Source organism: Mizuhopecten yessoensis, unplaced genomic scaffold, assembly GCF_002113885.1.
Source record: "Mizuhopecten yessoensis strain PY_sf001 unplaced genomic scaffold, ASM211388v2 scaffold10803, whole genome shotgun sequence".
In the NCBI taxonomy this organism is placed as follows: domain Eukaryota; kingdom Metazoa; phylum Mollusca; class Bivalvia; order Pectinida; family Pectinidae; genus Mizuhopecten; species Mizuhopecten yessoensis.
In genome coordinates this window covers 128,600-154,816 of record NW_018408729.1, presented here as the reverse complement: position 1 = coordinate 154,816, position 26,217 = coordinate 128,600, and the positions used below count along the sequence as shown (strand labels likewise).

The 26,217-nt window shown below is 38.6% G+C and overlaps 1 protein-coding gene and 1 long non-coding RNA gene across 2 annotated transcripts in view; both read right to left on the bottom strand.

The window, feature by feature from the left end:
* Window positions 1-18,394: 18,394 nt before the first annotated feature.
* On the bottom strand, window positions 18,395-19,450 carry LOC110462557 (ovarian abundant message protein-like). Its single transcript, XM_021516547.1, has one exon. It carries the CDS (start codon window positions 19,448-19,450, stop codon window positions 18,395-18,397), a length of 1,056 nt encoding a protein of 351 aa, XP_021372222.1.
* Window positions 19,451-23,448: 3,998 nt separating this feature from the next.
* LOC110462555 overlaps window positions 23,449-26,217 on the bottom strand; it is a 3,694-nt gene continuing 925 nt past the window's right edge. The window contains exons 2-3 of the long non-coding RNA XR_002464294.1: window positions 23,861-24,017; window positions 23,449-23,516 (exon numbers count right to left, since the gene is read on the bottom strand). This is a non-coding gene — a long non-coding RNA (uncharacterized LOC110462555). The remainder of the gene's footprint in view (window positions 23,517-23,860; window positions 24,018-26,217) is intronic.

Below are 26,217 nucleotides of genomic sequence, written 5' to 3'. Positions count from 1 at the left end.
CTGTCGTCAACAGACACGTGTTTCGTATCTGTTTATTTCAGATACCATTATCTTGAATTTTTACACATGATGTGTCAGTTTTGATATTATTTTGAGGTTTTTTAAGACAAATTGCTGAGCATCATTATCATTACCCCTTAACTATGAAGGCCAGGGAATACTGTCTCGGTGTGGTAAAAAGATGTTATTGTTTGCTCAAATCGCCTTCTTATTTATATTGGCGGTAAACACCCCACTGATACTCACAAACAGCTATATATATATATATTTGTTATTTGTTACCCAAAGAACGTTTGACGAGGTGGACTCCAGGCTTTTCCTACTTTCCTCGATACAATCTTTACATCTCAATGTAAAACGTAGTTCTAAAACAACTATGTGTTTGTATCTTGGAGAGTGAATGTATAATGTCCGTGTCCTGGTCACGTCATCGTTATGATTACCACAGTCGACCAGGATGTATCTGGTAATTAGCCCGGAGTTACGACATCTTATATTACTCTTACAATTTTACATATGTTATATTATAGATTTATAATTATTATGGTTAATAACCAGTGTTACGTTTTGTGATATCCCACCACTGCCGCCAGTGTCACGTTTTGTAGTTTAACCCACCGTGTTACTTTCTGTAACAATCCCACCGCTGCCACCAGTTCAAATTAATTGAAGTATTTTAATCCGTCATAGAATAAACAAGTGTTCACCATTGTGAACGCAATCTCTCCACTCCAAGCGAATCTCCTACTATCAACTGTAAAAGTACACAGACCTAAGACTATAACCAAAACTACTATTCTTATTAACTTCCCAATTCTCCAACTTTCTTATTCTCCTCTATGTCTCTAGACCTCTCAACTCGGTCTCCCTAACTCAACCTTCTCTATCCAACTCCCCTACTCTACTCGGCTTGAATTTAATATAATTTAACATAATTTACTGTCTCAGTTGGTACAAATGATCTGGGACAAGTTTTAAGATTACCACAGTCGACCAGAATATATCTGGTAATTAGCCCGGCGTTACGACATCTTATATTAACATGTGTATACTGCTATACAATTATTGGGCTTGGTTGTTGGCATAATGTACTGCTGGTACAAACGATCTGGGGCAGGTTATTACAATTTAATTAAGATGATACCATCTTCTATAAACATGTCAGTAAAAGATGATTTCATAGACAGACAATATCAAATCTGTCGGCAGAACGTAACAGAAGCATCGCAAGGTCACGACTTCATAAAGAAGAAAGGAATTAAAAGTTTAAAAAGTAGTTCAATTTTGTCATGAAAATCTTAAATACTAATGAATATTTATTATTGTCTAATTAATATCTCACGATTCATATAAAACATAATTGAAAACTTGAGTACAAAACAAACCGCAGTTTGAACATTAAATAGACAGAACTAGGGCACACTATTACCCAAAGTAAAGAAATTCCACTTAACATCAATCTTAACTATGAAATTGAAGAAAGAGAGATAGATACTGGTCCTATCAGGAAAGAGGAAATTACAAAAGCATTGAAAAGATTTAAAAATGGGAAATTAGGGGGTGTAGATGGTATAACAGCTGAGATCCTCAAAGCAGATACAATAACAACTACCAAATAATTGCTTAAGTTGTGTATAGGAGAGGAAATACCAAAGGAGTGGAGTAAAGGTCTTATTGTTAAAATATTTAAGAAAGGAGATAGAACAGTATGTGATAACTACAGAGGCATAACACTACTATCTGTGCCTAGTAAGGTATTCACCAAAATCATAATACAAAGGATCCAGGAAGGAATAGATGAAGAGCTAAGACAAGACCAAGCTGGCTTCAGAAAGAGAAAAAGCACTATTGAGCAACTCTTCACTTTAAGAAACATCATTGAACAATGTTCTGAATGGAATGCTCCTTTAGACATAAATGTTGTAGACTTCGAGAAGGCGTTTGATTCCATCCACAGGGAAAGCTTATGGTCCATCATGAAAGCATATCACATCCCAGACAAACCCATCACAGTAATAAAACTGTTTTATGACATATTTGAATGTTCAGTCATAGACGAAGGGATACAATCTGATTGGTTCAAGGTTAAAACAGGAGTAAAGCAAGGCTGCGCGATGTCTGGCTTCTTATTTCTATTAGCCCTTGACTATGTCTATGACTAGAAGACCTTAATTTTGCAGATGATCTTGCACTATCTTCCATATTCCAACATATACAGCTGAAAACAAACAAACTTCAAGAAAATGCCAGCAAGATAGGATTGAAGGTAAATACTTCCAAGACTAAAGTAATGCGGAATTTCAGTTTTTGTAATAAGGTTTAGGTCTACACCTCGACAAAAGGAAATTGAAATCAAAGGAGGGGCCTTTTTGGACCCCCCCTCTTTAAACGAGGCCAGCATGATAGTTAAACGTAGGACACACCTAGGCTCTTTCATTCTCTGTGTATACAGCATAAATATATACACACGGCAAGAGGTAATATCAAAATGTTAATGTTTTTCTCCAGGATGTAGAATTCTATTCATGTATGTATTTATTTGTTAAAGTGTGTTGATTCGGTCTCAAAGTCTACAACAGCGGAAGTGATCAACTTCAAACAACGACTCGGCGTTTATCTGTGATGGTTGACGTAAGGACGGACACTCAGGTCAATGGATATATACAATCATCACAGACATCGTAACACAGCACAGTCATAACACACTTCATCATCTCTCAAGGCGGGCAGCAGTTGCTGGCGGTTTCCAGGAAATTAAACGTTTCTTTAACAAAATAAAAGTTATTTTTGTAAGCAAATGCTTACGAAGATACATTTTGATAGAGCTTGGATTAAGGAAGTGTGGAATACTTCATAGCTCGAACCCAAATCACTATAGCAGAAAATAAAATCAGATACAAAATGGCGATGTAAGAACAATAGAAAAGCATGATATCATATCGTGTCGTTTACTGGCTATTTTAGGTTCAGCTTCTTACATGTCACGTGGTTGACTACGTCACAGCCTTTGTTACCGAAAATAAAAACAATAGAACAACAAAGTAGGGAAGCATTCCTCGAAATACCTTAAAGTATCTTTTTGAAAATAGTAAATCGAAGTTATTATAACTTGACTTATTATCGATGTCTACTTTCAACAACCTATTCCATCGTAGTAACGGGCCATAGCCCGTTATACCAGAGTGACTTATTGTTGATATGTGGGTGTCCTTTTCACTCTACCCATGTCTATCTTAGTGTCATGGTTTCTGTGGATGAATTAACAATTTATTCATTTTATGAAGCTAAAACAATTATATTTTGTTTAGGGCCAAAACGACATGAAACAACAGGTTAAACAAGTTTATTGATACATTTAAAACATATCATGTTTGTTTGATATTCATTTTGTGTGTAAAACAAATATGAAAAAACAAAGGTATAATGATATTAAGTTTTTGGGAAAAACAGAATATCCACCAATGGGAGTTATACACTCCACACGACGATTCTATCTTTATCTTTAGTGGCTGTTATACGGAGGGCCACTCAAGGCAATAGACCTCGTCAGTGAGGGCTGACATCATAACACTGCTTAATTATTTGTTCTCTTTCTATCATTATTAATATAAACTTTTAATCTTTAATGGTAATGGGATACTTGGAGATGTTCTAATTATAGGATGTCTTGCACAGGTAAATTATATTTAACTATTATGAAACCAAATGTCCATCATTCTGAAATACTTAAAGTTTTTCCTTGTTTTATAGATGGAACACGAAAGTAATGTCTTTTTATGAGTATTGTAGGTGACTTTATTTACGATGAAATCATATGTATCATGTGTTTTAATAGTGTCTCGTAGGTCAGCATTTGGCCGGATATTAATTCATTTTAAAGAAATACATTTATGTAAGAGCATGAGTTCTAATACAGCTTATGTTGAGTTCGTATAAAACCATTCGTAATCTATTATCAAGTCAGAAAATGGAGAGTAACATTAAAGATTACAACGATTTGAGAACAATAGTAAAATATGACTTCCTACAAAAAATGTGTAAACAATGTCACGATCGACAGTGAGTCACATGGTACTAGACCGGTTAGTGGTACGTTAATAGTTATCAGTATCAACAGTAATACCACCTAATGCTGGCGCTATTATTAAGAATATATATATGTGTAGGCCTTTTTTTTTTATTCCATAAGGAAAAAGGTAAAAATCCGAGCACAATCAAAAATCAGTTTCACACAAATAAAAAAATCAGCGGCGAAACGCTTCAACTCCATATACTTCATCTTTGATGATAACATCAAGGACTGTCGCTTATATCGAAAAAAACCTTTGTCATCGTCCGTCGTCAGATCGCAGGCCGTCATCTGTGAGGCGGACGGAAACCGGCGATGGTTTCGACAAAAGTTTTTTTTCTATTAAAACTTAATCTTAATATCAGTATTTAAATACTCTTCAAAAAACGATGAATTTCGTTAAAGTTCGGGTTGACTTAGTTTGTTTTCCGAAATCAAATAACGAAAACGGAGAATGACGTCATATGATTAGATAACAATGGTAAAACATGACTTCATACATAAAAACGTGTAAACATTGCCACTACTGACACTGATTCAAACATCTATATATAGACGGGTGACCTTCACCTATGACGTTGGAGAGGAGTGTTAACTTTATTAACGATATATCATCACCCTTATGCTTTACTGGCTATTTTAGGCCTATTCTCTATTGTATACCATGTTCTATTTAACTCTGTGCATGTAAACCTTTGATGCATCAATGTAACTTTTGTAGTTTGTGGGAGAATAATAATGAGCAGTTGATTATTGTGTGGATGCTGCCAGACCAGTTCTGACGTCCAAAGACTGATCATAGGACGAATATGAGTTATGTAAATGATTTAATGAAACATACAACGATGGATCATGGATGAGTTGGTGAACGTATGCATGAGGAAAGATGGAATGTTATTCGACTTTAGTAAATCAGATGATTTATGTCAGGTCTCAAGTTACTTCATTACCACATTACGTCATACCTGACAAACAATCACCTCAATCTTGTAACCGGAGTTAACACCATTTTGTGCTGAACGAACAATCATACAAAATCCTAGAAATCGTAACGAAGCATGTTAGTGCAAACCATCGTCTTTAAAGGCGGACGAAAACCGAGAACGGATTAGACGAAATCGAAAGCAATTTTTAGAAACAAAAAACAGAATTTGAAAATAAATTTCCATGAAATCTGGGATGATTAAGTACAAATTTAAGCCATTCACATTCCACAATCAAATAACCAAAGCGTAAAAAATCATCCTTGATAAATACGCAATTGACAACAACAACAGTAAATACGTATGACTTCACACAGAAGAATGTATAACCATTGTCACTATTGACACTGAGTCACACAGTACAGTAAACCAGTTACGTTAATACTTACAAGTACCAACGGTAATACAGACTACCGAATTGTTCTATCTATATATATAGACGGGTGACCTTCACCTATGACGTGAGATAGGAATGTAAACTGTTTGAGAGTGTATGACTAGTATTAACGATATATCCTCATCCTGGTGGTGTACTGGCTATTTTAGGTACGCCTTCTAACATATCACAGGATTTATACAAATATATATGTATGTTGGTATTGTGGAAGAAAACGAACGAACAGTTAACCATTTTGTAAAAGTTGCCAGAACATTTCTGACGTTCACGCACTTATTCTACCATGAGTGTCTTATGCAGATGCTTTTATGTATTATACAGCGGTGAATCTGGGAGGATAAAGCCAATATGTATATCCAAGACGAGTTACAGTGAAATCCAAGTATTGTAAACTATCAGATGTTCCCTGACAGAGCTACGATACAAAGACGTCCATCCTAACATGTGATCTTGTCTCCTTTATATATATCCAGTACAAGTCCATTATGACGACAGAAAGAACACTTGGAGGCAGCTATACCGTCTAGTGTTCTTTCTGCCTATGTATTGGAACAGGTTGTTATCGACTTGAGCTCTTTCAAAACAGCGGTCTAACTACCAACCAAAAACAGAGAAACCTTTTTTTTATTTTTTGTTTTTGAAACTTAAAATAATTTCATCGTGTATACGCCATATTAATTCTGTTATTATGAAATTTGGATGAAAGTTATCCCACATTGCAATTGAAAAATGTCTTACTCAATTAATGAATACATTCTCACGTACTTAATATTGTCACACTCGCTTAAATGGCAACACAGTCGTCACTGTTGTTCAACAATATTAAGTTGTGTTGAGGACATAATCCATAAAATCATTTTCCACGAATTCTTCAATAAAAAATGCTTCATACATCAATAAACTGTAATGTATTTGTCGTGAACACTTGTTTTTTTACTATTCTTAGTATAAATGTATAGGAATTAACATTTTAAAAGGAACAACACTTTGCAATGCCAGTTTACAGTTGCAAATATGATAGGACTCTCTGCCTTAATGTGTTACATTACTTTTTGTTCTTTTTTTTTATGTTCAAATTGTATTTTATTCCCCCAGCTCTTTGTCAGAGCTGTACATTATCTGTCATTGTACAACCTAACCCCCATTCACTTCCCTTATACTGGTAGATGACTTTGTAAGTACTGTCGGTGAGGGTTCCCCAATCACTTGCCTGCGCATGCCTTCTACCAGTGTAAAACATACTTTCTTTTAACCTACATTTGTTGCAATGTATCATTTTTATCTCCAAACAAACCATTATACAAAATGCGTTATTATTACACAAATGCCACCTCCAAGATCACCTGATTGCGATAATTGCACTCATACCCTTGAGTCCTATCGCAGCTGCCTCATGACATTGTAAAAACTTGACACCCTTTTCTGATAGGACCGTATTCGAAACATATTGGACAGCTACAGGGAGATCATATACAAATTGGTAGAACAACATAATATGTCATCAGCGCTATGATTTTAAATTTAAAACGAATTACCTTCCTTTATATTTCTCATCTTAATTTTTATAAGTAAATTAGTTTGTTAATAGATCATTGTAGGTTTACGCGTTATAGCTAATAACACGTTTGTTTTTAAAGCCATTTTCTGAGTTTTATGTATATTTTGAACCAAACAAAACCACACAAATAAATCATTATCACAGCTAAACCTAATATAACCGAGTAACTATAATACTAAATACTACAAACGATGATATTTACATTCTAGTCATAAAATGTGACTGGTCAAGGTTGTTCATTCATGAGAATGCGTTTCTTATTTTCGACATTTGTTTTGCCGTCAATTAGATACGATGCTCCAAGACAAGTTTAACCTTTGCGTTCAATGGCTAGGGTTATCCTGGTATTCCTGTTTCTGTGACCGATATATCAGTTTATTATAATATGTGGCGTCGAAACAATTCTAATAAGAAACTAGTTGTTACTTTCCCTTCTATACCTCTAGGACCTGCTCTAACCTCTTTTCTATCACTTCTAAACAATGCTTTTATATAACGGACACAATTTAGATGGAATTTAATTATACATAAACATAATTAATTATTAATTATACCTGGAAATATGCAGTTTTATTATAAATGAATATTTAATTAATGAATTGTAATGTGTGAGAGGAATAATGTTTATGTATGATATATTTGCATTGTTATAAATTTGGGAAAAAAAAAAAGACAAAAAAAAAAAGAAACTAGTTGTTAGTTGTTGCAACGCTACGCTGAAACATGAAGAAGCAGGGAATACTATGTTTGGACAATTAATTAATTTGTCAGTTTTAAAAAGAATCTCATGTTCGAAATCGTTTTAATTGTCTCATGAACACTGTATTTAGTATCTGTATATGTCGTTCCCATTCACAATAACCAGGAAACTAAACCATTTGTGACAAATTGTATTATTAGACAGTTCATGTCTTAAGATGAGCGTTATCACGTATATTTTGAGATTAGTTATAAGTAGGTTAAGAAATATCTTTTTAAATTTTAATTAGAATAGAGTACGGACAAGAATATCCGGAAGTTTATTTTTTATATTAGAATGTGAATCTTTACTTATTTGTTAATATATAATGTAAGACGAATACTGACACTTGATAGAATATTTTGAACAGTATATACATTATTTAAAGGCGATTCTAGACGCTCATGTACATTGTATGTATATTTATATATGTTTTGAAAATATAATAAAAAATATGTATATATATATATATATTTAAAAACTGTTAATAATTGCATTGGTATTAAAGACAAAGGGTAAACACTGGTAGCGGTAGTTGAGAGCGTATTCGCCTTTTACCAAGACGGCCATGGTTCGATTCCTCGAACGGATGTGAACATTATAGGGATGACCTGCCAGATCACGTGGGTTTTTAATTCGAGGTAATAATAATAATTATAATAAATAATAATTCCTGGTTCTTCTATATCGCTTTATCACAACCTAGTTCGTAGGTCGTCTCAAAGTGGTTCACAAAATATTATACGTGGTTATAGGGCATTTGCAACCAGCCAATATCTTTTTCAACTCCTGGGGGAGCATACAACCGGTTCTGCCATTTCGGCGCTCACAGCTAGCATTCTACAATTCTAGCACTGCCCAACTACGTACTCATTTACAGCTGAGTAGACTGGAACAAGCGGAGTAAAGTATCTTGCTCAATGATACAACACAGTGCCGTGCCGTGACTCGAACCCGCAACCCTTCGGGCACCAGCCCGGCGTCCTACCACTAGACTACCGTGCCTCTATCTTAACCGAGGACCTTGGTTTCCTCCCAGATTAAGACCACATGTGCGCTAATATCCGGGCAAAAGATTGATTAATATAAGTCATAGAAAAAACTCGTTTCATATTTGAAGTAAAATAAATAAAGCTGATATGTTTAAGCATTGATTAATTGCTCGATGCTAGGATTAGTTGTAAGGTTGGTCATATCTAAGCTCCATTATTGTATTCCAGAATATTTGTTCCATTGAAATATACACATGTTGTTCGTTTGTTTGTTTTGTATTGTTTACGGCCCATCGACAATTTGAGTCATTTAGGGCCAAACAACAATGTAAAAAAATAGAGATTCACAAAATACTGACTACATTAAAACCAGAAACAAAAGGTTAAAATGTGTACAAGTGGTCAAAATATATCACTAGCAAACGAATTGTTTATAAAATATGCTATTTTGTTCAGTGGTGAGGATGTTTAGTGGTTTCAATATAAAACAATAGAAACATATGTTTATAGACAATCAAAATGATAGTGTTAATGATATTCTTCATGATATAAACTTGTATGTAATTGTAATGGAAAAAGACGATAAATTTAAAGACATTAAATGAAACAACAATTTCTGTATTCAACTACCTATACACACATATACAGTTAATGTTTTATAAAGTGTGGGTTGAGAATTCTTTCATACTCGAAAACGAAATCACGAAAGTCGAGAAAAACATCAAAATAAATGTTGAATCATCGTACAACATTAGCAAGAACAAGAAAGAATGTGTAATTTATAAACTGTGTCCCTATCAACACCGAGTCACACGGAAGTAGGCCAGTAACTGTCACGTGGACTCTTACACGTTCAAGTGGCAATACGAATACAGACTATTGGATTGTTCTATCTGTAAACAGACAGGCGACCTTGACCAATGACGTGGGATGAGAATGTATACTGTTGAGAGTTTATAAGTTTAACAGACGCTGTATTCCCGACCCGGCTATTTTAGGTACGCCTTCTTACATATCAGGGGTTTTATACATTCTGCGTGTAATAGCATTGTGTATAAATGTATGTTTTTTTAGTCTTGTTGGAGATAAAGAAAGAACAGTTAATAATTGTGCAAATCCAGAACATTTCTGACGTTCACTCGCTACTTCTATCATAAATGTAATATGATCTTAATGTATTATACAGCGAGGAATCCTGGATGATATAGCCAATATATATGCGAGAAAATTTGTTGCAAAATCTGACTTTGGTAAGATATTTATCCTAACTGACACGTGATCAGTGTAGCCATGCATCAAGAAATTCATATCTCTTTGATAACGTCAATATGTTTATACTTTAAATTCATCACACTTATGGCAGGGATTGTGTTAACTTCTGTACAACAACACAAATTGCTTAATCAATCGTCTCTAAATGTGAATGAAAACAGACCATGAACTCCACGGAACTAATTTTGTCTTAAACTAACATACATACTTCTTCACATATCAGGATAAATTATGATAACGTATGTGTTGAGTATGTGCGAAATGTTTCATACTCGCAAATCAAATACCGAAAGCGGAGAAAATATGAAAAAAGACAAATTGATAATTGTACAACATGACTTCGTAAGATAGAATGTGTAAACATTGTCCCTATCGACACTGAGTCACGTAACTGTTACGTTACTTCGTACAAAAGTGCGTATAGTAATACAATGTATCGTATTGTTCTATCTATATATTGACAGTTGACCTTGACCGATGACGTGGGAGAGGATGTAAACTGTTGGAGAGTTTATCACTTGTAATAAAGGTATATCCCCACCTTGCTCGTTGACTGGCTATTTTAGGTACGCCTTCACGCATACGTCACGTATTGTTTTACATTCTGCTTGTGGTCGCATGGTGTATCAGTGTGATATATCTAACAATGTAGAAAAAGAAAACCAAGTAGTTAATCATTTTGTAAATGTTGCCAGAACTTCTATGACGTTCACGCACTGCTTCTATCATGAACGTGTTATGTAAATGATTTAATGAAATATACACCGCTGGATCTTGGAGGAGATAGCGAAAGTATTTATAACACAAATTGGAATATAATCCGACTTTTGTTAACCGTTGATATGATTCCTGTTATTTCTTAAGCGTAACGTCTGTACAATAATATATTTCATCCTAACTAACACGCGAGCTGACCTGCCATCGTCGTGTCCATCTGTGGTAAAGTACACCAGTTAAGTAATGTCGAAGTTTTACTTTCTAAACAAACAATGTACGTAATAAACGTGTCGCAACGTTTCAAAAACGACTGGTCTCTCTGTCAGGCTATCCACACCATTGTAGGTGTTGTCCTGCTGATGTTGCATGTACATGCATGTGTTGCTGATTCTGGGCGAACAAAGAACAAACAGATCATTATCGTATTTCAACCTAGTAAATCCAAGTTATTATAATCCTGTTTACATATCCGCGATTCGTCATTCAAGACCATGAATTATGTCCAAAAGTTCATTATTGCCTTAACCCTGCTCTAACGATGATCAACAGAACTACAATACCTAGAGTATGTCTGACAGTCCTGGTATCCATGTGTTTGTTACCAAAATATCAATTTATTAGTTAGATTTATTTGTTTATTTATTTTCATAATTTTAAATTTTATTTATCAGATTTATAAAAAAAAAATCTTCATATATATTTCATTTTATTCGCAGCTCAAACATAATCAAACGAAACTGTATTGTAAGTTAGTACTGCTGCGAGAAGGGCCGGTTTTCCCCGATATATTAACATTTATATTGGATTTTAATCGAAATATATTCAGGTAAAGAAGCTGTGAAATATTTATCTAAAATGTCATTCACAATATCTGGGAAACTGAATCCGAATAAGGGAATAGTTGTGAAAATATGTGTTTATCACTATGGTATCAATATAAGGTTTGGCATCACAAAACAATTTGGAATTGCTTAGACTAGAGTCTATTTGGTGTTTCATGTAAGATCAAAGGTCAGATATGTTAATGTTATCAATGAAAAATTAACAAAATTATTACAACTATTTTTTGATTACCATGTTAATTCGTCAAAATATTAATGAAAGTAATGATAAAATATATCCGAAGAATTAAAGGAGTGATATTATATATTTTGTATTTGGTACTTTCACCATCGGCCATTGAATATCGTATAATTTATTTATATACGGAAAAGAATATTTGTATATATAAATATAGGTCTCGGAAGTAATAACGACATTATGATCCAATAATGGCACTGCCTCCGAACAATCAAATGTCGGTTGGATGTGTATTATTTAAATAGATATATGAGCAACGATGTAATAACGACAGTGCAGACAAAGAGAGGAACATGAAACTTTACATATCACAACATAAAACAGAGATAGACAGTCACCATGACACAATGACAAAATATGGTGCTATTTGAATGAGCCGTCATTTATCTACGAGACGCCTATCGCAGCAAAATCTAGACTGGCTACCAGTTTTTATGAAGGATTTTCTGGCTACATTTTACTACTAGCTTATCTCCCCCTAGTTTAGAGCCTTGGGTCAGACATCCAAGTGATGAAAATTATTAGAGTATTTTTTTGTCTCTAAATGATTCAATATTCTAGAGACGGGGCCAGTCTAAGCAAAATCAACAACGTTCCATACTCAGCAAGGCAATCGATCAGTCAAGAGGTGTACAGTGAAATAGCAATACTTTTTTGGGTTAGTACTCCATTGGTGACACCTAAATAAGATAGTGCGCTATAGTCTTGATTCACTAGCGCTCTAATCCGTCTTTGCGTATTGCAGAGTTATCTTCTCTTGTGAGCAGGTATCGATTGTTACGTCATTGGTTTGTGTGAGACAATTACGTGGTTTTCTTAAAATTTGATGACGTTACTCTCACAAACAAATGACTAATAGAATCTATCGCTAGGCCTACTGGTTGTGTAAGATAGAGAACTCTCAACCCGAGGACTAAGATTTTTTGTCCAGAACGAGGCTTGCCGAGTTCTGCACAAAAAATCTGAGTCCGAGGGTTGAGATTTCTCTATCTTACACAACCAGTAGCGATTGATTATTTTTCTCCCATATCTAACAGTATTTTAATGTGAAATAAAGGTAAACATGGACCCGAAACACATACAGGCTATTTGTTGATGGATTGTTGACGTGGCGTCATTGTATTGTTGAAGTGACGTCATGCCATTGTTATGAATAGGGGAATCCGCCCGTCTCAACCCTAGGGCGGAGACAGATAAATCTAGCACCGGCAAAACGGGAGATAAATCTGTCAGGTGTGGGAGAAGTAACAATCAATACCTGCTCACAAGAGCAGATAACTCTTCAATACGCAAAGACGGAATGTATACGGGATGACGTTAAGCGTAAATGACAGTCCTCACACTGGGCACCGCGAGAATACTAGAATACGAATACGAGACTCTTTGAAGAAATATCAAGTGTACCCCAGGATCACTCAGGTCATAGACGCTTTATTGAGTTTTCAAAAAGCCACACATTCATGTACGGAGGTCGATGTTTTAAGATATCAGCCATGGAAATGTTCACCAACCTTCAAGTCTCTTTCCATACACGAAGATCGTCAGCTGTCATGTCGTTTTTGAAAACTAACCTCACAAACATTTTTCTTCTATTAACACTTTTGACTTTTTATCATTTCCGTTCAAATCTTTCCTATGTTCCTATTTTGCCGTTGTCACCGATTTCCAGTTCGATTTACAATTATGTATGCTTTACAGTGTACGATGTATAATCATTACTTGACCGATCAACGTTCAACAACAACAATATAATCTTATTTTGTTTACATTGCAAGGTTGACTATCAACTCAGATTTCAAACGATAATTTTTAAACTTTATTCGGGGTTTTGTTATTATAACTGTTCGAAATTTTGTATGGTTAAATTAAATGTTAAATTTCCAAGCAAATAAGCCAGGGACAGTATATTATACGTCCCTGAATAAGCATACAGTTTTTGATCTTTTAGCAAAATTCGAGAAGAACATGATCATGCGAACCAGGTTTTTATTGATCCTGTACTGCCATTTCTATATTAGTCTCCAGGCTTTCGAATGGTTACCTGCCTCTAAGTATATCTTACCATTACGAGTGGACAGGCTTTGTAAAGGGAGACAACAACATTTCACTGTCACCTCAAATTGAACCGACAGTGTCCAAAACGTTCCGAAATAGACATCCTACACCGAACGGATATCAATACAAGTTTACGGTTATGTATCTAAACTCTAAGACATACATAATGTACTTAACGTATCTCACTATTTCTTGTAATAAAGAACAAGAGAACATTGTAATATGATAATTACAATAAATTTGATATAAAACAGTGTTCCATTTCTTTATTACATGAGTATCCCTTCTTCGTTTTTTACTTTGTCGAAATACAAGCTCCTAAGAGCTTATTTGTTTGTTTAACCATATACGACACAAAATAAATAATCTTATATTTTGTCTGTCGACTCAAAATATCTTAAAATAACAATATATGCAATAATACGGCGAAATACAAAATAAATAATGTATGGTGATGGTTGTAAGGCTAAATGCCTTCAAAAATACAAACATGAAGTCTCTTTCGTAGATTTTAAAGATCGCTTTAACAACATAGTTTAATATCTAGCGAGAATATTAACACACAATTTACAGATGTGCATGTTTATAGTTCAAGGTGGCGCCATGCATGCCCGACTGTTACGTAAAGCTCCACAGACGCTGACAGAAAGTAAGGAAGAGATGCGTTGCTCACTCCATGATTCATACAGCGCCACCTGTCCGAATTCTGAAGCGCCATCTGCTGGTGTCATGTATTGGCAAACAAAGTAAACAGCCGAGGTTTTATTGTTTTGCACCCGTCGCGGATCTATTTTGGGAAAAGCAGAGAAGAGCGTAGAGAGGAGTGGGGTGTTCTGAAAAACAAAGGTCCGGGACAACAATTCATTACACGTTCAGGATCGGAGAACATTCGGTTCCATTGTGATTGAACTCTAACAAAAATGTTTTGCATATGGCATCGTATACGCCGCATCTTAGCAATCTTCAGTCTATTTGTGAAAAGTGGCATTTTTTCTGCATCTCATATCACACCAAAACTGATAACCGAGCCTTTGGCGTGCTGTATTAAAATTTTCAGTGGCAGTTCTGTTACTAAACCTCAGATTAGAAGAGAATGAAATATCCCTGCTATCAAAAAACTAAACGTTTATTTTCAGATGTATCGGCATGTGTACATGTACCAAAATAAGCTCTACCAGAACAATCAGTAACAATAGATTTGGATATTTCGCGAGGATTAAAATATAGCTTTAGGGCAATACATTTTGTAACTTGAATACGTTAAAATTGAGTTAAACTAACGGCTTGGAAGGGGCGACAGATAGATAGAATGATAATGATCAACGAAACACGTGTACAGGGTTAATACATAGTGATTTGCTATAAATAAGAGACGCAAGCATTGTCAAAGGAAAAGGCAGGGAATGACGAGGGGATAACCACTGACGAGGGGAGAACGACGGACGAGTGGAGAACGACTGACGAGTGGAGAACGACTGACGAGTGGAGAACGACTGACAAGTGGAGAACGACAGACGAAGGGAGAACGACTTACGAGTGGTGAACGACTGACGAGGGGAGAACGTCTGACGAGGGGATAACCACTGAAGAGGGGAGTGACGAGTGGAGAACGACTTACGAGTGGAGAACGTCTGACGAGTGGAGAAGGACAGACGAGGGGAGAACGAATGACGAGGGGAGAACATCTGACGAGGGGATATCCCCTGACGCGGGGAGAACGACTGGCGAGGGGGTAACCACTGACGAGGGGCTAACCGCTGACGAGGGGCTAACAACTGACGAGGGGAAAAGGGGAGAACGACTGGCGAGGGGGTAACCACTGACGAGGGGAACGAGGGGAGAACGAATGACGAGGGGAGAACCCCTGACGAGGGGCTAACAACTGACGAGGGGATATCCCCTGACGCGGGGAGAACGACTGGCGAGGGGGTAACCACTGACGAGGGACTAACCACTGACGAGGGGAGAGCGACTGACGAGGGGAGGACGACTGACGATGACGAGTGGAGAACGCCTGACGAGGGGAGAACATCTGACGAGGGGATATCCCCTGACGCGGGGAGAACGACTGGCGAGGGGATGACCACTGACGAGGGGAGGACCACTGACGAGGGGATATCCCCTGACGCGGGGAGAACGACTGAGGGGGGGAGAACGACGGACGAGGGGTGAACCACTGACGAGGGGGGAACGACTGACGAGGGCAGATCGTCTGGCGAGGTGTAAGCGACTGACCAGGGAATACTCCCTGGCGAAGGGAGAAGGACTGACGAGTGGAGAGATTTGGATATTTCGCGAGGATTAAAATATAGCTTTAGGGCAATACATTTTGTAACTTGAATACGTTAAAATTGAGTTAAACTAACGGCTTGGAAGGGGCGACAGATAGATAGAATGCTAATGATCAACGAAACACGTGTACAGGGTTAATACATAGTGATTTGCTATAAATAAGAGACGCAAGCATTGTCAAAGGAAAAGGCAGGGAATGACGAGGGGATAACTACTGACGAGTGGAGAGATTTGGATATTTCGCGAGGATTAAAATATAGCTTTAGGGCAATACATTTTGTAACTTGAATACGTTAAAATTGAGTTAAACTAACGGCTTGGAAGGGGCGACAGATAGATAGAATGCTAATGATCAACGAAACACGTGTACAGGGGTAATACATAGTGATTTGCTATAAATAAGAGACCCAAGCATTGTCAAAGGAAAAGGCAGGGAATGACGAGGGGATAACGACTGACGAGTGGAGAGATTTGGATATTTCGCGAGGATTAAAATATAGCTTTAGGGCAATACATTTTGTAACTTGAATACGTTAAAATTGAGTTAAACTAACGGCTTGGAAGGGGCGACAGATAGATAGAATGCTAATGATCAACGAAACACGTGTACAGGGGTAATACATAGTGATTTGCTATAAATAAGAGACCCAAGCATTGTCAAAGGAAAAGGCAGGGAATGACGAGGGGATAACCCCTGGCGAAGGGAGAACGACTTACGAGGGGAGAAAGACTGACGAGCGGAGAGATTTGGATATTTCGCGAGGATTAAAATATAGCTTTAGGGCAATACATTTTGTAACTTGAATACGTTAAAATTGAGTTAAACTAACGGCTTGGAAGGGGCGACAGATAGATAGAATGCTAATGATCAACGAAACACGTGTACAGGGTTAATACATAGTGATTTGCTATAAATAAGAGACGCAAGCATTGTCAAAGGAAAAGGCAGGGAATGACGAGGGGATAACCCCTGACGAGGGGATAATCACTGACGATGGGAGAACCACTGACGGGGGGATAACCACTGACAAGGGGCTAACTACCGACGAGGGGCTAACCCCTGACGAGGGGCTAACCCCTGACGAGGGGCTAACCGCTGACGAGGGGCTAACCCCTGACGAGGGGCTAACAACTGACGAGGGGAAAACGACGAACGAGTTGAGAACGTCTGACGACTGGAGAACGACTGACAGGTGGAGAACGACAGAGGAAGGGAGAACGACTTACGAGAGGTGAACGACTGACGAGGTGAGAACGACTGATGAGGGGAGAACGACTCACGAGGGGATAACGACTGACAAGGGGATAACCACTGGCGAGGGGAGAACGACATACGAGGGGAGAACGATTGACGAGTGGATAACCCCTGACGAGGGGCTAACAACTGACGAGGGGATATCCCCTGACGCGGGGAGAACGACTGGCGGGGGGATAACGACTGACAAGGGGAGAACAACGACCGACGAGGGGAGAACGTATGACGAGGGGATAACCACTAACGAGTGGAGAACGTCTGACGAGGGGATAATCACTGACGATGGGAGAACGACTGAGGGGGGGAGAACGACGGACGAAGGGGAAACCACTGACGAGGGGCTAACAACTGACGAGGGGATAATCACTGACGATGGGAGCACGACTGACGCGGGGAGAACGACTGGCGGGGGGATAACGACTGACAAGGGGATAACCACTGCCGAGGGGAGAACGACTAAAGAGTTGAGAACGTCTGCCGAGTGGAGAACGACGAGTGGGGAACGACTGACAAGTGGGGAACGACAGACGAAGGGAGAACGACTTACGAGTGGGGAACGACTGACAAGTGGGGAACGACAGACGAAGGGAGAACGAATTACGAGTGGTGAACGACTGACGAGGGCAGATCGTCTGGCGAGGTGTAAGCGACTGACCAGGGAATACTCCCTGGCGAAGGGAGAACGACTTACGAGTGGGGAACGACTGACAAGTGGGGAACGACAGACGAAGGGAGAACGAATTACGAGTGGTGAACGACTGACGAGGTGAGAACGACTGACGAGAGTACGACTGACGAGTGGTGAACGACTTACGAGGGGTGAACGACTGACGAGGGGCGAACGACTGACGAGGTGAGAACCACTGACGAGTGGAGCACGACAGCCGAGTGGAGAACAACGACTGGCGAGGGGAGAACCACTGGCGAAGGGAGAAGGACTGACGAGTGGAGCACGACTGACGAAGGGCTAAACACTGACGAGGGGCTAACCGCTGACGAGGGGAGAAGGACTGACGAGTGGAGCACGACAGCCGAGTGGAGAACAACTGACAAGTGGAGAAGGACAGACGAGGGGAGAACGCCTGAAGAGGGGAGAACCCCTGACGAGGGGATAATCACTGACGATGGGAGAACCACTGACGAGGTGATAACCACTGACGATGGGAAAACGACTGACGAGGGCAGATCGTCTGGCGAGGTGTAAGCGACTGACCAGGGAATACTCCCTGGCGAAGGGAGAACGACTTACGAGTGGCGAACGACTGACGAGGGCAGATCGTCTGGCGAGGTGTAAGCGACTGACCAGGGAATACTCCCTGGCGAAGGGAGAAGGACTGACGAGTGGAGAATGACTGACGAGGGGAGAACCACTGACGAGGGGAGAACGACTGACGAGTGGATAACGACTGAAGAGGGGAGAACGACTGAAGAGTGGAGAACGACTGACGAAGGGAGAACGACTGATGAGTGGATAACCACTGACGATGGGAGAACGACTGACGAGTGGAGAAAGACTGACGAGGGGATAACCACTGACGAGGGGAGAACCACTGACGAGGGGATATCCACTGACGAGGGGAGAACGACTGGCGAGGGGATAACCACTGACGAGGGGAGAACCACTGACGAGGGGAGAACGACTGACGAGGGGAGAACGACTGACGAAGGGAGAACGACTGACGAGTGGATAACCACTGACGATGGGAGAACGACTGACGAGGAGAGAACAACGACTGACGAGGGGAGAACAACGACTGACGAGGGGTGAACCACTGACGAGGGGAGAACGACTGACGAGTGGAGAACCACTGAAGAGGGGAGAACGACTGAAGAGTGGAGAACGACTGACGAGGGGAGAACAACTGACGAGTGGAGAACCACTGAAGAGGGGAGTGACGAGGGGATAACCACTGACGAGTGGAGAACGACTGACGAGTGGAGAACGACTGACGAGGGGAGAACGACTGACGAGGGGATAACCACTGACGAGGGGATAACCACTGACGACGGCTCTACGACACTTTGCTATGACAGGCCGCATCAAGGGCCGAGAGCAAGAGAAAAATACTTATAAGTATGATACAATATATATAAGTATTGAACCGTTACCAGATATGAATACATTTTGGGTGACAAATAAATAAAATGTCGCCCGTTATGGTGACATGAACATTTATCTGTCATGTCGACTTAACTTTTTTTTATTCACAGATAAATAAAATGTCGCCCATTATGGTGACATGAACATGTATCTGTCACCCAAATTGCATTCATATCGACTGTATACTGCATCTGGTAACAGTTCAATGCTTATGTTTACATTTACATGTATATTGTTTTTTTTGTGTATAGTAACCGAAGCAAAAATACGTTTGAATTTTCCGCTTATCATATCAGTAAGTTCAAATCCCAGAACAGCCGAATTTCCAGAAGAAATAATATAGTCCCTCGTATCATTGCAAACCATACGCACATAAAATAACTTTATTATTTATTTAACATGGTTTTTTTTTGGTTTTTTTTAAAAATAAATTGCATAACTGCTGCTTGTTTAAAATTAAAGCTGTTTTCGCGCATTGATGTATTTGGAAGTGATGCGGCGCTGAACGGACTTGATTGTTTCCACGGAAACGCTTACGTTTCCATCGACTGGAATATTACGTTATTTTCAGAAGCATATATATTCGGAATTTTTTAATTAAAGTGGTCCTTTCAGTAGGTGATAACGATTCAAAGGACATTTCGTTTGAAAAAGATTCCATGTCTTATCGGTCAGAATTGCATCGCTAGCAGACGACGTTCACAGGGGCTCGGTTTCGTGATTTTGAGTAGGCCTAATGGATGACATCACTGAAGAACCACAACACTTAAAGAGGTATTTATACACATTCTAAAACCTTGTCGGTACCCTCGACTTTTACAAAGTTTTATAAATGCTGAATTTTAGTGTTGTGGTTATTCACTGATGCTATGCATAACTCAAAACCTCGCAACCGATCCCCTGTGTGATGACGTTGACAAACTTGGTAATTTCGTATCTAGAATGGCGCTTACAATACTTGTGTGGTACCTACACATCTTATAATAAATTTACTTTGTCATATTTTGTCAAGTTGCTTTATTTTTTGCGATGACCTACATTGCTAACGAACCAAGAAAGTTATCTGACTATAGAAATATCTGGTGGCCATGTATGTGCCTCCACTGACCGAATCACTGTAAATTGCAGGATAAAGTCTTATATACTGGAATTTGGTTTACTAACGAATTATAGGCAAATGCAACACAGATTATAAATATATAAGTATGATACAATACGTATGATACAATACATATAAGTATGATACAAACATATAAGTATGATACAGCAATACATATGAGATTGGTGACAGCCTTTTATTTCGGGGTGTCTCTGTCAAGAAGAATATGAAACGTCTGGATGTGTGTCACAAACCTATGGTGGCTGATATATGACATTTCGTCTTTTCGCTTTGTCGNCCTTAAATGATCGTAGCTGTTAAATAGGATGTTAATAAAAATAACAACCAAACCAACCACCGTTCAGACATGTCACCACGCCTTCACAAAGGCGGGAAACCGATAAACAATATTTACTGGACTTTATACCTGTACCGACGTAAGACACATGATCTCGAGTTTTGATTTTTTTTATCAATCTGCTCGGTAAAGATGATCAGTATTGATCACTGTGTCCTTCAAACTCGCTCATATTCACAACAAAAACAGTTCATTCAATACAAAGGCGAGGACCACGTATAGAACGATCATGCGTGTTTTCCTGAAACTTGCCTATTTTTATGGCGATTGATTGATTGATAGGTTTTACGTCCGCTTCACTACCGAGTAGTTAGGTTATCCAGAAGAAAAGAAAAGAAAATGATTAGAGGGATAAAGTATGGAGTGAAGGGATACAAGAGGGAGACAGGTTAGAAAAGGAGCCGTCTATCCTATTTTTTATTTTTATTTTTTTCTTATGGCGAAGGAGACAAATCTAAATACTGATCCGTGTCTGCCTAACTGCACACTTTGTCATTTTAGTGTTGAGAACAAATCTTAATATGATTGAAAGGTTGAAATGTATAAATGTCAGAGCCCAGGAATCAGTGATATATAGTTATTTTTATTGGTCTTGTTACACCCAAGTACCACTATCCGAGGAAAACTTGCCTCTATTTGAATATAACGCCAGTAAATGGTATTTTAACGAGATATCTTTTACATATATTGGCAGACAAATTAAATGCTCGTCATGTAATTTAGATTTCCCTGGCAACAGACTAAGATCGTTTGGTTTCCAGAACTCATAAAACCTCAGAGTCTTCGCTTACAGTACAGCTCGGGATGGGTGAGAATTCCTTTTTACATTGCACTAACTGTCGAAGGTGAATACATTATTTGAGGAATGACTGTTTTAATATTAGACACCAGGAGAATGCATTCGGTGCTCACACAGACACACGAGGATATAATGTATATGGACCAATCTTAGCTCACATTCACATCTTTGGTCACACAAACCGCGATGATTTGAGATTAAGTAAATTAAATGTCGTGTTTTTACTGAGACAAAGCCACAACTGTAGAAGGCGACAACATGACTTTAATCAAAGGAACAAGCCTCCTCTGTCACTACACCCATAAAATGACACAGTTCCAGAAAACATGCGATTTTGTCATATCATGCAGTATAATTTTCGGTGGACGTCATGAAACATAAAAAAATGGCCATGGTTGAATTTCAGTTGGTTGGGCACTGTGCTGTCCCTGGGATGACACGATAAGTCCTTCACGGGTAGGCCTAGCGCAAAACACACGGCATGTTCTTGTATGATAGTTCATGACCTTACATTATCATGTCGGACACCCGAGTCCAGTTTTCAAGCTCGTCAGGCTGACGATCGGAAATCCCAACAGAGACTGCCATTTTCTCTAACTTTTGTGACCTCGGCGCTGATTTGTCCGCTAAATATAGAAGCCAAACAGACCTATGAACACATTGCTTCCTGATGTTCTTCATAGTGACGCCTCTTCTTGAACTCAAGTTGCTATACTTCACATACATGCTCAGTTTAAACGTGTTCCGACTTAAAATATCCAACCAAATTAAAGGTACCGTTGCTGGTGCATATGGCTTTAGGGACTTGAACACACATTATTGATTGTAAGTCGGCGAGTCAATTCATACTTCTTAAAATATCTCCAAAACACTTTGCCTATATATAATATATATATATATATATATGACGTAAATCGTTGCTGTGTTAAATGTGTTGTTTGTGAAAAACTTTGTGGGCAGTTTCGTTACTGAAAAAAATCAACTTTTAGTGTGTGCAAACTGTAGAAAACACTTACTAACGCTGCACAGAGTACTCGAAAGAGGGCGTTGCAGTATGTACAGATAGATAGACAGACAAATGCAGTCGGCCAAAACAAAATAACTAGTGTCTCCGTTATCATCATCTGAAAAAAAGGGGAAGGTGGGTAGGTAGGTAGGTAGTTTTTGCTATTTTGAAAATTATCTTTGCTATGGTTATATAAAGCAGGGGTTTAAAAGTGCATATCGCTAAATGTCAAAAAAATATTTAGGGTAGGTAGAGCAAGCGGAAATACAAGATTTTTGGCATCACCTAGCACATGGTTTTGCATTTCATGGGGATTTACATTTTTATCTAAAGCTCTTCATTATCCTGTTTGTTATTTTGATATTTAATAGTCCACCCTGTGACTGTATACATTGTATGAAAGGTATCGATACCTGGCCGTGAATCCAGTGGCGGATCCAGAGGTGTTTTTTTGGTCTCCAGGAACCCCCCACCCCCACCCCAACCTGAGAATTTGCTTTAAAAATCATGTATTTTAAAAAAAAAAAACAATTACCCCCACATGAACCCCCCCTGGAAACTTGAAAACCCCCAGAGATAAGTCTCTGGATCCACCACTGCTATCATTTCCATTTCCGAAATAAACTGCAATGAAATAAGATTTAATTTCATGTAAAGTGATTTCTAAATTTACTTACAGTATTTTCTGTGAATATTCGAGTGACATGGAATAAACCCGCGTCTTTCAAGATATCATCGTCCATTCTGTGGCAGAGAAGAAAAGAAGTGATTACTACATGTACTAACTACTGTAAAGAGAAACTTATTATTTTATTACATTTAAAAAAGGGGACGTAACCCATTTCCCTCGTCATCTAGCCAAAATAAAAAAGGGACAACTTTACACCCTCCAACCAATAAAAGTACACGTATATACCTGATTAGGGCGTAACGTCAAGCTCCCCATCTCCAACCAAGGCCCTAGTAGGGAATTCTAACTATGATAAAAAAGACAAAGTTCCGAACATTCATGGAACAGGTGGGGCGGGACGTATTAATAACACATAGGCCTCTATAATCCACAATAAATAATGCACAAATTGTCCTACCTTACTGTATTTTCTTGCTTCAGTCAGCGTCACAAGAAGTCTGGGTATTACGTTATTGACGGCTCACGTGCAACAGGTAAACACAGGTATATCCTCGGTACCGGTTTGTTGTGAGTTGCGTTTGTTCTGAGTAGGATAGAGGTCCGTGCGCCACGAGCTGTTGTATAAAAACTAAAATTCAGCTCTCTGAATTCAATATCAAACTGATTTAACGATAATGTTCCAAATATCTCTAGATGATCTGTTGTAATATGCTTAAAAGGTATATACTATATCCTACCTTACTACAGCCAGTATCACTGTCGTGACGACACGACAAAGTGACAACACGACAAAGCCAACAGAACAAGGCGAACACGACAAAGTGACAACATGAAAATGCGACAACACGACAAAGCGAACTAGACAAAGTGACAACACGACACGACGACAAAGTGACGACACGACAAAGTGACGACACGACACAGTGACGACACGACAAGACGGCAAAGTGACAGGACAACATAGTGACAAGACAACAAAGTGACAACACAACCAAGTGACAACACAACCAAATGACGACACGACAAAGTGACGATACGACAAATTGACGACACGACAAAGAGAAGACACGACAAAATGACGCACGACAAAAAGACGACACGACAAAGTGACAACACGACAAAGTGACGACACGACAAAATGACAAAACGACAAAGTCACGACACGACAAAGTGAAAAGACGACAAAGTGACAAGACGACACGACAAAGTGAATATACGACAAGGCGACAACACGGCAAAGCGATATAAGGCGAGTTTGCAGGTGAAACGATACTAGTAAAATTAATTTATTTCGGAAAGCGTTTCATCAAATAAACAATATTTTTGTAAACTCTCCTTGGAAATGTCAGACTGAATGCCCACTATATATTCGTTGTATCCAATATAAGCCGTCGGAGAAGTCACACAGCGCTATTATCTTTCATGCTTCTATTTTATTTACACTTGATTAAATAAATTTACTGGTGAAACTATGGTTCGGGTATGTGTAAGGCACAGTGTTATCATTGTGTACTAGGCCTATTGGTGAGGATAAGACATTTGTTCTTGTATTAAAATTTATAGAAGTGTGAAGTAAGTTTGTTATTTTATAACGAAACGGGGCAACAGGACCAAATTGTTCTAAAGGTGATAAGCTTAACCATTGATTAACGTCATTGTTCAGACTCTAATAATTTTATCAATACACAAGTTAATTTTGCATGCTATTTTAGGCTACTAACATATCTGCCCTCTGTGAAGTTTTAAGTCAGTGAGTGGTTGTGTTTTAAAGCTGCACATTTTTGTTTTGCAAATAACAAGTGGCCCCAAATCTGATTTGGTTTCGACGATGTCCTGTTAGCAGAAAGACACAGAGGAAAACCATCGATTCTGCTGGGGGCCCCATACAAGTCGCCTGATACAAGCATCACCGAGGGGCAATTATATACGAATATTATAAATCAATTCTATAAAAAAAAATCAATGCATTGACTTCAAAAAAAATATATAGACATTGTGGGAAATGGGAATTGCATATAGTCTATTCTGGTCTACGCAAGATATTACGCTGCAAGAATGAAAAAGTGAGTGTGGAAATTACTATTGTAAGATATTTTGTAACGCTGAAAACTTTCCAAAAATTCAAATTATTAAAAATAAAATAAAGAAAATGATAAGTTCGACAAATAGGTCTATTATTGACATTCGTACGTCAATGTGTTACGGTAAATCTGGCCAATTTCCCCGTTAAAGAGTGGGACCGAATATTAACTCACCTTTAACGACTTACGCGTTATAATGCGGAAATGCGTAGTATATTATATATGTCAAGTTTAAATGGTATCAATGGATGAATTATCTCGTAAGGTTGAACACCGCCAGAAATAACTAGTTCTTTCATTGTGATTTCTTTAATGTCCTCTGAATAAAAACCAGAGCAGGAAGCTCGTCCATCACAGATACACACGATTAAACGTGTACCGTCAAGAAACATGACTTTCCCATACTTTCCTATCAAAATGATAACAGGTGGTTCACAAATAAAAATAAATTGACGGCAGAAGGAATAAGAATGTTCGCGAAGAAGTACAGGATCACTGCACTGGGTCTAGATACATGCTCGTGTGTTTACTGTGCCGCGCAAACGACCTTCACGAGCTCCAAGGTCGAACTCAACATTCTAAACAAGACAGTTGGTGTTTTTCGTGTTTTCTGACATCAGAGAGAAAGAGGGATGGGAACGAGAGTAGATTGGGCGGGGAAGGGGGATGAGGGATCGACTAGTGTGGGGATGGGAAGGATGAGGACGAGAGAGAGATAGAGAGGTGGGGGGGG

What these genes read in the sequence shown, in the direction of transcription:
- LOC110462557 (XM_021516547.1), bottom strand. Translation starts at nt 19,450, where the DNA reads ATGCGGCCTGTCATAGCAAAGTGTCGTAGAGCCGTCGTCAGTGGTTAT.